We start from the raw sequence: 12,246 nt of genomic DNA, 5'->3' as shown, positions 1-12,246 counted from the left end.
TGCATATTGTTCCCTCCAGAGGCTTGGTTGTTCCCAAGCACATCACCAATTTATTAATTGACTGAGGACTGAACAAGCCAGAGAGATTACTTTAATTGAAACATGTGCACAAACTAGGATCACACTTATAAATACCTAAGAAATTCAGTGGGCACGTTTAAGTGTCCTTGTCTCCTTAAAAGACACAGCGTGTTTTCTTCTCCACATCTGCCTGAAGAAACATATGCAAGTGTTTAAAAGGCCAAGTTTATGTTAAAATGGGTATCACTCAAAACAGGAATTTGTATGCCTCACTCACAATGTGCAGGATGTGTCAATTCACAGCCAAACACTTAAGAAACTGCTTTTTATAAGGACGCATTAAGGGGCTTCATAAGAGCATTTTTCTCAGCACAAGCTACAGACAGAGAAAAGGGGAGTTTGTACTTACGGGTGGTGTTGTACTTGATCCCGTTGAAAAACTCCGGGCAGGGTCTCTCCACCAGTTCCCCAGCAGTGGCCCGGGGCCAGCAGGTCCCTATCTGATCAGTGGTGGCATTGCAATATGGACCTTCACATTAAAAAAAGAGAAATGAAAGAGAAGCGATTGAGAAAGCCCGTTCACATCACAAAGAAAAGTGTGACTAAGAATATTAACCCCAGGCTTTTCCAAGCCCTGTAATAGGCTAACGCATCCTACCATCAAAGTCAAGAAAGGGAACAGAGGAACTCTCGAAAAAAGTATCCTGCAAAGCATCTAGCAGGCTGCAGTTGGCATCAAATTCGTCGATGATGATCTGAAATATGGTCGCATCCATGATTCACCCCCCAGGGCTGTGGGATCTGAGCACCTTTTTTGGGATCTTTCCCTCCCTTCTTTTCTCTTTCAGAAAGAAATCAAAATCTGAACACTCTGCAAGCTCCTGCGTGTGCCTCTCCCCTTCTCGGTGGCTGCCATCCGGTGGCTGGCTCTGCAGCTAATTCCTCCGAGCGCTTCTGCTTTAAACAGCAGCTCGGTAACCAATAGAATCCCAGCATGTGCGGAGTAAAGGACAGGTCTCTCTCAGCTAGCCCCCCTCGCTTGGCAGCTTGCCAATTCCTGCTGGCATTGTCAGCCTCGCTATTCTGCTTCTCCCCCCCTTCTCTCCACGCACCCAGGTTTATCATCAGCTGTTACTGGCTTGATTATTACCCCTCAGTAAGAATGTTTAATGTACATGAAATCAGCAATGAAATCTCAAAGGAAAGTGACACAGTGAAATTAATCTCTCGCTCATCTGCAAGTGAAGCAATTCCTGCTTTTCCTGTGTGGACGGGTGAGGGACGGCTTAGACAGAAGCATGGGGGTAGGTGGGGAAGAGACAGATTGGGAAGCAGGAGTGATATCTACAAAGGGGCCAGACCTTGAGGAAAAGTGACAAAAATTGGGGGTGCGGGTAGAGGAGGGGGATGCTGGAGGAGAGCCAGGAGGAAGAGGGGTGCTGGAGAAAAGGGGATGCTTAGATCTGTAGGTTAGAAGGGACCACTGTGGCCATTAGTCTGACCTCCTCCATAAGACAGGCTGTAGAACTGCCCGAAAATAACTCCTAGAGCAGATTTTAGAAAAACATCTCATCTTGATTTAAAAATGATCAGTCACGGGGAATCCACCACAACTCATGGTCCATTGTTCCAATGGTTAAATAGCGTCATTGTTAAAAAACTTCACCTTATTTCCCCCTCTGAATTTGCCTTGCGTGGATCCAGCCATTGAACTGTGTTAAACCTGTCTCTGCTAGACTGAAGAGCCCATCATTTAAATATCAGAGGGGTAGCTGTGTTAGTCTGGATCTGTAAAAGCAGCAAAGAATCCTGTGGCACCAAAATGTCTGTTAGTCTATAAGGTGCCACAGGATTCTTTGCTGCTTTTACATCATTTAAATATTTGTTCTCCATGTAGGTAATTATAGACTGCAAGCAAGTCACTCCTTAACATGCTCCTGGTTAAGCTAAAGAGATTGTGCTCTTTGAGTCAATCACTATAAGGCAGGTTTTCTAATCTTTTAATCAGTCTCCTGGCTCTTCTCTGAACCCTCTGCAATGTATCAACATCCTTTAACACTGTATTCCTTCCTTGCTCTACTCTGTTCTGCTTTCCCACCTCCGCTGCTCCTGCTCCATGCATGAGCGAAGCAGCCAAATGCAGGAGGAATATGACCATCATCAATGCCTTTGTATGCTTCAAAACAGCTTTCAGGACAAAACCTTGCTGGACACTCCTAAGTAGAACCAGGCAGGAGATGGCTTCCCCAGTCTACAAAACCTTTAAATTCCAAACTACTTCCCATTCCACATCAAGCAAAAGACAAGCTCTTTGGAATTTTTTTGTGAAACCTGGGGAGTGGTTACCGACTCCAGAATAGCCAGTAGCTTGGTTGCTGGGGCACTCACGTGGGATGTAGGTGACATGGGTTCAAATCCCTGCTCCAAATCTGGCAGAGCAGTGAGCTGAAGCTGCGTATCCCACATCCCAGGGGAAAGCCCTAACCACCAGCTTGCTGGCTAATCTTCTGGGACGAATCTCCCTTTCATATCCAGGAACGGAGAAACATTTCCAACAAGAGTTTAATCAAAACTTCAAAAGGGTTTAGGTTGCTTCAAATTAGCATTGTCCAAAGAAAGAAAAAACACTTTTTGTCTGCATACTTCCAACCTACAGGCTGCTGGGTCCTCAAAGGTGATCCGAGGGCAGACTGAAGAATGTTGTAAGTGAGAGCACTATTTAAAACTCAAGCTGGACATCACTGATTTGTAGTTAGTGTTTGTTAGGCCATGCACCCTCAGAGGAGTGCGTGGGTTTGCTTTTAGTTTGTGAGAGGAAAGCTTCTATTTGTTTGAGGCAATATAGTCTAGAAGATACAGCATTGCACTGGGAATTCTGAGATGTGGATTCCTTTTGTGCTTCTGCCACAGACCTGTTGTGTGACCTTGGGCAATTCACCGTAATGGTGCTTCTGTTTCCATGCTCACCTGTCTTGTCTGTTTAGATTGCAAACTCCAGAACCTGGTTGGGATCTCTAGGCACTACTGCATTACAAATAAAATAAGAAGTAATAAAGAAGCAGGAAAAAAAACAGTGACTTAATTAACCACAAGTAAATATGGATGGAAAAGGGTAACACTGATGCTTCTGAAAGCACATTAGCATCATCATTCAAAAATCCGAAATAAGTTCTAAGTTGGTTTCTTATCTTAGAAACTGCTCTCGGATACCATCCCCATACAAGACAGGACATATGTTTGCCTCTGCTGGGTATAGTCTAATCTGGAGTGTTTCATTCTGACTCTCTCAGCAGCAAAATGTTTCTATAAAAGAATTTACAAAAAATAAAATTAAATGCTGGAATCAATGGAGTTATTTAAATATCAGCACCAATTTAGAGGGAGCAAGCGAAGCTGCTGGTACAGCACCGTTCTGTGGTGCACCTGATGCCCTCAGAAGGGTTATTCAGATCTCACTAGTTGCCAGGGGACAAAATCCTTCCCTCAGAATTGCCGATCAGCCAGTGCAAGTTTGTACTGGTTATCAAACCACAGCCAGAAAAGACTTTGTACCCTTAAGGTTGATGCTCGGTGCGTACATAACGATTTAGGAAAATGAAACACGAGAGTTGGAAGATAACAATTAAGAAATATCCAGATACACTCATCACAGTTCACAGCTTCTTAAATAGGCGATACACATGTAGAATATCACAGAGCATATCCTCCAAAAATCTTAATTCCAGCCCCACACCACAGCCAGCAACAGACCAGAAACCTTTTAACCCCATGTGCATTACCATGGAAGGAACACAAAACATAGGACTAGAATATGAACTACAATATTGTGAAACCTCCCCTCCCTACCCCTTACCTCCTATAGTCTATAAACTCAGAGCAGCCTTCAATGTACCCACCCATTACTAGACAGACATACCAACCTCTTGTCTTCAAAAACTCTTCTCCCTCCAACTACTCACCGCGGCCAAGAAACCACAAATCTCAGACATTATTTTCTATATACTGTGATAGACCCAGGCCAGTTGGGAACAGCAGAGTAGTAGAAGGGAGATATACTGGCCACTGGATAAGCAGTTTTCTGTTCCCTGAGTGACCAGAGCAGAGGCTGCTCCAGGCTAATGAGAACACTTGACTCCAATTAACCTGCTAAGAGTCAGGTGAGGCTGTTAAGCACCTGACTCTAATTAAGGCCCCTCTGATGCTATAAAAGGGCTCACTCCAGTCAGGCCAGGGGGAGCCAGAGGAGAGGAAGTGCGTGCAAGGAACCGGGAGCAAGAGGCATGCAAGAAGCTGACAGTGAGTAGGCATACTGCTGGAGGACTGAGAAGTACAAGCGTTATCAGACATCAGGAGGAAGGTCTGGTGGTAAAGACAAAGGTGTTGGGGTGAGGCCATGGGAAAGTAGCCCAGGGAATTGTAGCTGTTGCGCAGCTGTGCCAGGAGGCACTCCAGACAGCTGCAGTCCACAGGGGCCTGGGCTGGAACCCGGAGTAGAGGGCAGGCCCAGGTTCCCCCCAAACCTCCCAACTCCTGATCAAACACAGGAGGAATTGACCTGGACTGTGGCTTCTCAAGAGGGGAAGGTCTCTGGGCTGTTTCCCAACCCATAGGGTGAATCTGTGAGGTGCACAAATCCTCCAATAAAAGACGGTTGTTCTTCGAGATGTGTTGCTCATATCCATTCCAGTTAGGTGTGCGTGCGCCATGCGTGCACGTTTGTCAGAAGATTTTTACCCTAGCAACTCCGGTGTGTCGGCAGGTCGCCCCCTGCAGTGGCACCGCCATGGCACTGGATATATACCCCTGCCAACCCGTCCGCTCCTCAGTTCCTTCTTGCCAGCTACTCTGACTGTGGGGAAAGAGGGCGGGTGTGGAATGGATATGAGCAACACATCTCGAAGAACAACAGTTACAAAGGTGAGTAACCGTCTTTTCTTCTTCGAGTGATTGCTCATATCCATTCCAGTTAGGTGATTCCCAAGCCTTACCTAGGCGGTGGGGTCGGAGTGAGATGTCGCAGAGTGCAATACGGCGGAGTCGAAGGCTGCGTCATCCCTAGACTGCTGAACCAGGGCATAGTGGGAGGCAAAGGTGTGGACCGAGGACCAGGTCGCTGCACGACAGATTTCATGAATGGAAATGTAAGCGAGGAAAGCAGCTGATGATGCTTGAGCCCTGGTGGAGTGCGCAGTCACGTGGCCCGATGGGACGTGAGCCAAGTCATAACAGGCGCGGATGCACGACGTTACCCAGGAGGAAATCCACTGCGAGGAGACAGGAAGCCCCTTGATCCGCTCAGCCACTGCGACAAAGAGTTGAGGGGGTTGCGGAATGGTTTAGTTCGCTCTATATAAAAAGCAAGCACTCTACGAATGTCTATGGAGTGTAGCTGCTGCTCCCTGCGAGACGAATGCGGTTTTGGGAAGAAGACAGGGAGGAAGATCTCCTGGTTAACGTGGAAGGCCGATACCACTTTGGGGAGAAAGGCCGGATGCGATCGTAACTGCACCTTGTCCCTGTGGAACACAATATACGGGGGGTCCACCGTGAAGGCCCAAAGTTCCAAAACCCTTCTCGCGGACGTGATGGCCACCAGGAAAGCGGTTTTCCAGGAGAGGTAGAGAAGGGAGAAAGTTGCTAACGGTTCAAAAGGAGGGGACATGAGATTGGCAAGAACCAGGTTAAGGTCCCATGTTGGGGCAGGGCGGCGTACCTGAGGGTAGAGGCGCTCTAGGCCCTTAAGGAACCTAGACACCATCGGATGACAAAACACCGAGCGGCCATCCTCTCCTGGGTGGAATGTAGAGATGGCCGCCAAGTGGACCCTCAGAGATGATACCACCAAGCCCTGTTGTTTGAGGGATCAGAGGTAATCCAAGATGTTGGATATGGAGACCTCGGCGGGAAGAAAGTTCCGCTCCATGCACCAGCACGTGAAGCGCTTCCACTTGGCCATATATGTAGCTCTAGTGGAAGGCTTCCTGCTACCCAGGAGTACCTGCTGCACCAGGGTGGAGCAACGCAGCTCAGAGTGAATCAGCCACGCAAGAGCCATGCCGTGAGGTGAAGCGACTGAAGGTCCGGGTGACGGAGCTTGCCGTGGTCCTGGGTGATCAGGTCCAGGTGAAGAGGCAGGGGAACAGGGTCGGCTATGGATAGGTCTAGCAACATGGTGTACCAGTGCTGTCGAGGCCACGCTGGAGCTATCATGATCAAGCGGGCTTTGTCCCTGCGTGCTTTCAGTAGGACCCTGTGGACGAGCGGAAACGGTGGAAAGGCGTAGAGCAGATGCGTCGTCCATGGCACCAGGAAGGCGTCCGCCATTGAACCCAGTGAGAGGCCTTGAAAGGAGCAGAACGTCTGGCATTTGCTGTTCCCTTGGAATGCAAAGAGGACTATCCAGGGAAACCCCCACTTCCAGAAGAGTGAAAGAGCAGCGTCCGGGCAAAGCGACCATTCGTGGGAAAGGAAGGATCTGCTGAGGCAATCCGCCAGCGTGTTCCAAACTCCTGGGAGAAAGGACGTGATGAGGTGTATAGAATGGGCTATGCAGAAGTCCCATAGTCATAAGGTTTCCTGACACAGGGGTGAAGATCTCGTGCCACCCTGTTTGTTTATATAGTGCATGGCTGTTTTGTTGTCGGTGAATACTGATACACAACGGCCCTGCAAGTGTTGTCGGAACATCTGACAAGCGAGGTGGACCGCTCTCAGCTCCCGGACATTGATATGGAGGTCCAGTTTATGAGGAGACCAACGGCCTTGGGTGCGTAGGTGCCCGAGGTGAGCCCCCCAACCGAGGGATGATGCGTCCGTTGTGAGGGATGCTGAGGGCTGGGGCGGGTGGAACGGGAGCCCCGCACACACCATGGAGGGATCCAGCCACCACTGGAAGGAGTCTAGCACAGTCGAGGGAATGGTGACGACCATGTCCATAGGATCCCTGGCTGGACGGTATTGCGAGTTGAGCCAGGATTGGAGGGGCCGTAGGCGCAGTCTTGCGTAGTTCGTTACAAACGTGGAGGCCGCCATATGGCCCAAGGGAGCGAGGCAAGTGCGTACTGAAGTTGGCGGCGCCGCTTGCAGCCTCCGGATGATGGCCGTCAGAGCCTGGAACCGTGGCAGTGGTAGGCAGGCTTTAGCAAGAGTCGAGTCCAAGGTGGCACCAATAAACTCTATCCTCTGAGTGGGGGTTAGAATCGATTTTTCCACATTGATCATTAGACCTAGATGTAGGAAAAGGTTCTTGACAATGCGGATGTGACTGAGGACTCATGTCTCGGAGGTCCCACGGATAAGCCAGTCGTCTAGATACGGAAAGACGTGTATCCGACTGCGACAAAGGTGGGTGGCGACTACAACCATACATTTGGTGAATACTCTTGGGGCTGTAGAGAGGCCGAATGGGAGGACCGCGAACTGAAAATGCTGCCGGTTGACCACAAACCAGAGGAACCTCCTGTGAGGTGGGAAGATGGCTATGTGGAAGTAGGCATCTTGCATGTCGAGGGCGGCATACCAGTCTCCAGGATCCAGGGATGGGATAATGGTCCCCAGGGATACCATATGGAACTACAACTTTATCATGTATCTGTTGAGTTCCCACAGATCGAGGATTGTTCTGAGACCTCCCTTCGCCTTGGAGATCAGGAAGTAATGGGAATAAAACCCCTTGCCCCGCTCGTGCTCCGGTACCTCCTCTATGGCTCCTTTGGCGAGGAGCGTTTGCACCCCCTGTAGGAGGAGTTGCTCGTGAGAGGGGTCGCCGAAGAGGGACGAGGGAGGGGGGCTAAAGGGGGGGGTTGAAATAAATTGCAGATGGTATCCAAGTTCCAACGTGGGTAGGACCCAATGATCTGATGTCAGTTGGGACCACACAGGGAGGAAAAAGGAAAGCCGGTTGGAAAAGGGTGGGGACGGATCCTTTAAAGAAACTGGTACAACACCCTCGGGGAGAATTCAAAAGGAAGGTTTTGGCCCGGAGGAAGGCTTGGCTCGCCGTCTGGCGAAGTCTTGTCTCTGCCGGGGTTGAGGGTAAGGGCGGTGCTGTTGGGGTCGGAAGGGCCTGCGCTGAGTTACAGGCGTGTGCATCCCTAACGAGCGCATAATGACCCTGTTGTCTTTTAGGCTTTGCAGCCTAGGGTCAGCTTTGTCCGAGAACAGCCCTTGACCCTCGAATGGAAGGTCTTGAATAGTGTGCTGGAGTTCCGGGGGGATGCCAGAGACCTGCAGCCATGAGATACGGTGCATAGTCACGCCAGAGGCCAGAGTCCTGGCGGCTGAGTCCGCGGCATCCAGGGAAGCTTGGAGGGAAGTTCTCGCGACCTTTTTCCCCTCGTCGAGGATCGCCGAGAACTCCTGCCGTGCGTCCTACAGAAGCAGCTCCTTAAATTTGTCCGCCGCCGCCCAGGTGTTGTAGCTATAGTGGCTAAGGAGGGCTTGCTGGTTGGACACCGGGAGCTGAGGGCTCCCGCAGAGTAACTTTATCCCCAAGCAAGTCCATGCGCCTCATGTCCTTCGATTTAGGGGCTGGAGCCTGCTGGCCATGGCGCTCCCTCTTGTTAACCGACTGGACGACGAGGAAGCAAGGAGGAGGATGTACATATAGATATTCATAGCCCTTTGAGGGCACCATGTATTTGCGTTCTACTCCTCGCGCCGCGGGCGGAACAGAGGCTGGAGACTGCCATATTGTAGTGGCATTGGCCTGTATGGTCTTGATAAATGGGAGAGCCACTCTAGTGGGGGCATCGGATGACAATATGTCCACCACTGGGTCTTGGACCTCTGGGACCTCCTCGGCTTGTAAGTTCATGTTCTGTGCAATACGCTTGAGGAGGTCCTGGTGGGCCCTGAGGTCAATTGGAGGAGGGCCAGTCGACGAGGTTCCAGCTACAGCCTCGTCAGGGGAGGATGAAGATGAGAGACCTGGAACGAGCGAGTTTGATAAGGGCTCTGCCTGAAGCATCGTGTCTGTCTCCCTGGGGAGCTCGGAGTCCTGAGGCTGGGTCAACCCTTCCTCCATAGTAGGAGGGGGAGGGCAGGTAATCGTGGCCTCCGGTGCCCTGTGTTCCGAGGCCGTCGAGCATGGTGGACCTGGGGGAGGGCCTTGGGCCTGATGGTATGCCCAGGGCATCCAGAATCCCCACTGCTGCGGACCATGATCTTGAGGCTGGGGCTCGCAGAACAAGGCAGCAGGCACGTCGGTGTCCGGGGCGTATACACTGTCCGCCTGAGATGACAGGGACGGTTGTCGGGACGGCCATGAAAGAGCTGAATGAGGCTGGTATGAGTCCCTCGCTCCTGTCATTGGAGATCTCCTCGGTGCCGGGGATCGGTACCGGGAATTGTATTGGTGCCGAGATCGAGACCGGAACCTGCAACCAGCGCGGTGCCAGGAGGTCAACCTGGATCTCAAGCGTCCACGACGGGACCGGCTGCCAGAGTCTCGGTGCCGGGAGTGGTGTCTAGAGCCGGAGCAGTATCGAGACGAGGGGTGGATCTGTGCTGCGAGTATGACTGGTGCCGCCTGGGTGAGCGGTGCCGGGACTGCGAGCAGTGTTGAGATCGGGACCGACCACGAGACCTGGAGCGGTGCCGAGACCTGGATCGGGACCGGTGCCGGCTCATCGACTCCAGCGAAGGAGGCCTCATAGCGGCAGACCTGCCTCTAGAATGGAGAGCTCACACCGGCGGTGCTGGGGGTTAAGGCAGGGCCGATTCAGTCATCGCAATAAGGTCCCTGGCCGAGGAGAATGTCTCCGGCGTGGAGGGGACCGTCAGCTCGACCAAGGGTCTCACCGGGGAGCTCTCCTGGACCGGACTCGACGGCCCTCTCAGGACCAGAGTCGACGGTACCACAGTCGTCAGTGCCGCGGCAGGGGTAGGTGCCAGGCGATCCGCACAAGTCTGCACCGAAGGTGTGGAGGAAGTTGAAGGCCTTCGGTCAGGTCCCTGTGCTGGAGAAGGCCGGTGCCGAGGTGTCTTGGTGGGGCTGGCGCGGTCCGGTGCCGGAGGAGCGCTGTGAGCGCTCGGTGCCGAGGACGGAGGGTTAAGGGCTGCCTCCATAAGGAGTCTTTAACCGAAAGCCCCTCTCCTTTTTAGTCCGTGGCTTAAAGGCCTTGCAAATGCGGCACTTGTCGGAGATGTGCGATTCCCTGAGGCACTTTAAGCAAGAGTCGTGGGGATCGTTTTGTGGGCATCGGCTTTTTACAGGCCGAGCACGGTTTAAACCCTGGTGAACCGGGCATGGGCCCAGGCACTGGGTGCAGGGAAGGGCTAGAGCCCAAACCCCGCTAAACTATGTACAACAACTAACTAACAACTATAAACTATAAAACTAATTATACTATGGACTAAGTCAACTATACCCAACAAGAGATCAGATGAACAAAGAGAAGCTAGGGAAGTGGAGGACAGCTAAGCCGCGCTCCCCTGTTCCAACGACTGACACGGGCGGTAAGAAGGAACTGAGGAGCGGACGGGTTGGCAGGGGTATATATCCAGCGCCATGGCGGCGCCACTCCAGGGGGCAACCTGCCGATCCACTGGAGTTGCTAGGGTAAAAATCTTCCGACAAGCGTGCCCACCTAACTGGAATGGATATGAGCAATCACTCGAAGAAGAACTGCAGGATCCACCAAGGTAGGGGAGGAACTTTGTCATGATACAGTCAACAAACAACTCCATTGCAATTCCACTATTTAGCACTCTTTTCCTACTCTACCTCACTATTAAGCAAAGCCCAATTCACCCCATCTAACCTCCTATACAGACTGCACATACCATTGTACCTTCCCTACTCCATTTCCCAATGTAAGTCTGTCATAAACAGATAGCTAAGGGTTAATGTTCTTTTACCTGTAAAGAGTTAACACAGGGAACCAAACACCTGACCAGAGGACCAATCAGGAAACAAGACTTTTTCAAATCTGGGTGGAGGGAAGTTTTGGGTGTGAGTTCGTTGTTCTTTGTCTTGGGTCTTACCCTCTCGGCTCTGAGAGTGATTTTTCTATCTCCTGGCTTTCTAATCTTCTGTTTCCAAGTTGTAAGTACAAGGATAGTAAGACAATAGGTTTATATTGTTTTCTTTTGTATTTACATGTGTGTAGTTGCTGGAGTGTATTCTTTTTGGATAAGGCTGTTTATTCATTTTTCTTTTAAGCAATTGACCCTGTATATTGTCACCTGAATACAGAGACTATGTTTAATGTATTTTTCTTTCTTTTTTATATAAAGCTTTCTTTTTAAGACCTGTTGGAGTTTTTCTTTAGTGGGGACTCCAGGGAATTGAGTCTGCAGCTCACCAGGGAATTGGTGGGAGGAAGAAGTTAGGGGGAAAATCTCTTTGTGTTAGATTTACTAAGCCTGACTTTGCATACCCTCTGGGGGAGGGGGAAGAGAAATTAGCTCTCTCTCTCCTAGGGTCGTCCAGAGAGGGGAGCCTGGGAGGAAGTAACCAGGAAACAAGGGGAGGGGGTTATTTCCCTTTGTTTTAGGACTCAAGGCATCTGAGTCTGGGGGTCCCCCAGGGAAGGTTTTGCGGAGACCACAGTGAGCTAGGCACTGTATAATTCCTGGCTGGTGGCAGCTTTACCAGGTCCAAGCTGGTAACTAAGCTTGGAGGCTTTCATGCTAACACCCATATTTTGGACGCTAAGGTCCAAATCTGGGAAAAAATGTTTTGACAAAGTCAATGAAACAACCTTCCACATACACACATGAATCTTCCAATCCATTCTTCACATACAGCCTAGACTACAGACCAGCATGTACACCAATCATCAAAAAGACCAGCATGTTATCCTTCTTTGGTAAACTAAATATGTACTATATTTTCATCTGTTCTCAATGGATTTTCCACACCAGTATAATCATATCCCTGTTAGATAGCTGATGGGCAGCTGTTCAAGGTTGATTTTGGAAATGCAGTATGAGACCGAACTGCGGGTATATTTGAATCTTTTACCTATCTTTGTTTGATTTTTCTTTCATACATTTAAATATGATTTTTAAAGGCACCATCAGAACCTAGATCCATGCGTCTGACGAAGTGGGTATTCACCCATGAAAGCTCATGCCCCAATACGTCTGTTAGTCTATAAGATGCCACAGGACCCTTTGTTGCTTTTTACAGATCCAGACTAATATGGCTACCCCTCTGAAACGTCTCCTTTGTGGCTTTTAAAGTTTCCCTCAGCAGTCCATGTGAATGTGGTGGAATTT

General features: G+C 50.4%; 1 protein-coding gene across 1 annotated transcript in view; it reads right to left on the bottom strand.

The window, feature by feature from the left end:
* The window catches only part of CRHR2 (corticotropin releasing hormone receptor 2), a 280,023-nt gene that overhangs the window by 184,929 nt on the left and 82,848 nt on the right, over positions 1–12,246 (bottom strand). The window contains 1 exon segment of the mRNA XM_030549973.1: positions 431–550. Coding sequence (XP_030405833.1) covers positions 431–550 — 120 coding nt within the window.

The sequence above is a fragment of the Gopherus evgoodei genome, chromosome 2 (assembly GCF_007399415.2).
Source record: "Gopherus evgoodei ecotype Sinaloan lineage chromosome 2, rGopEvg1_v1.p, whole genome shotgun sequence".
In the NCBI taxonomy this organism is placed as follows: domain Eukaryota; kingdom Metazoa; phylum Chordata; order Testudines; family Testudinidae; genus Gopherus; species Gopherus evgoodei.
The sequence above is the reverse complement of the archived record's forward strand: the minus strand, read 5'-3'. Positions and strand labels throughout refer to the sequence as shown.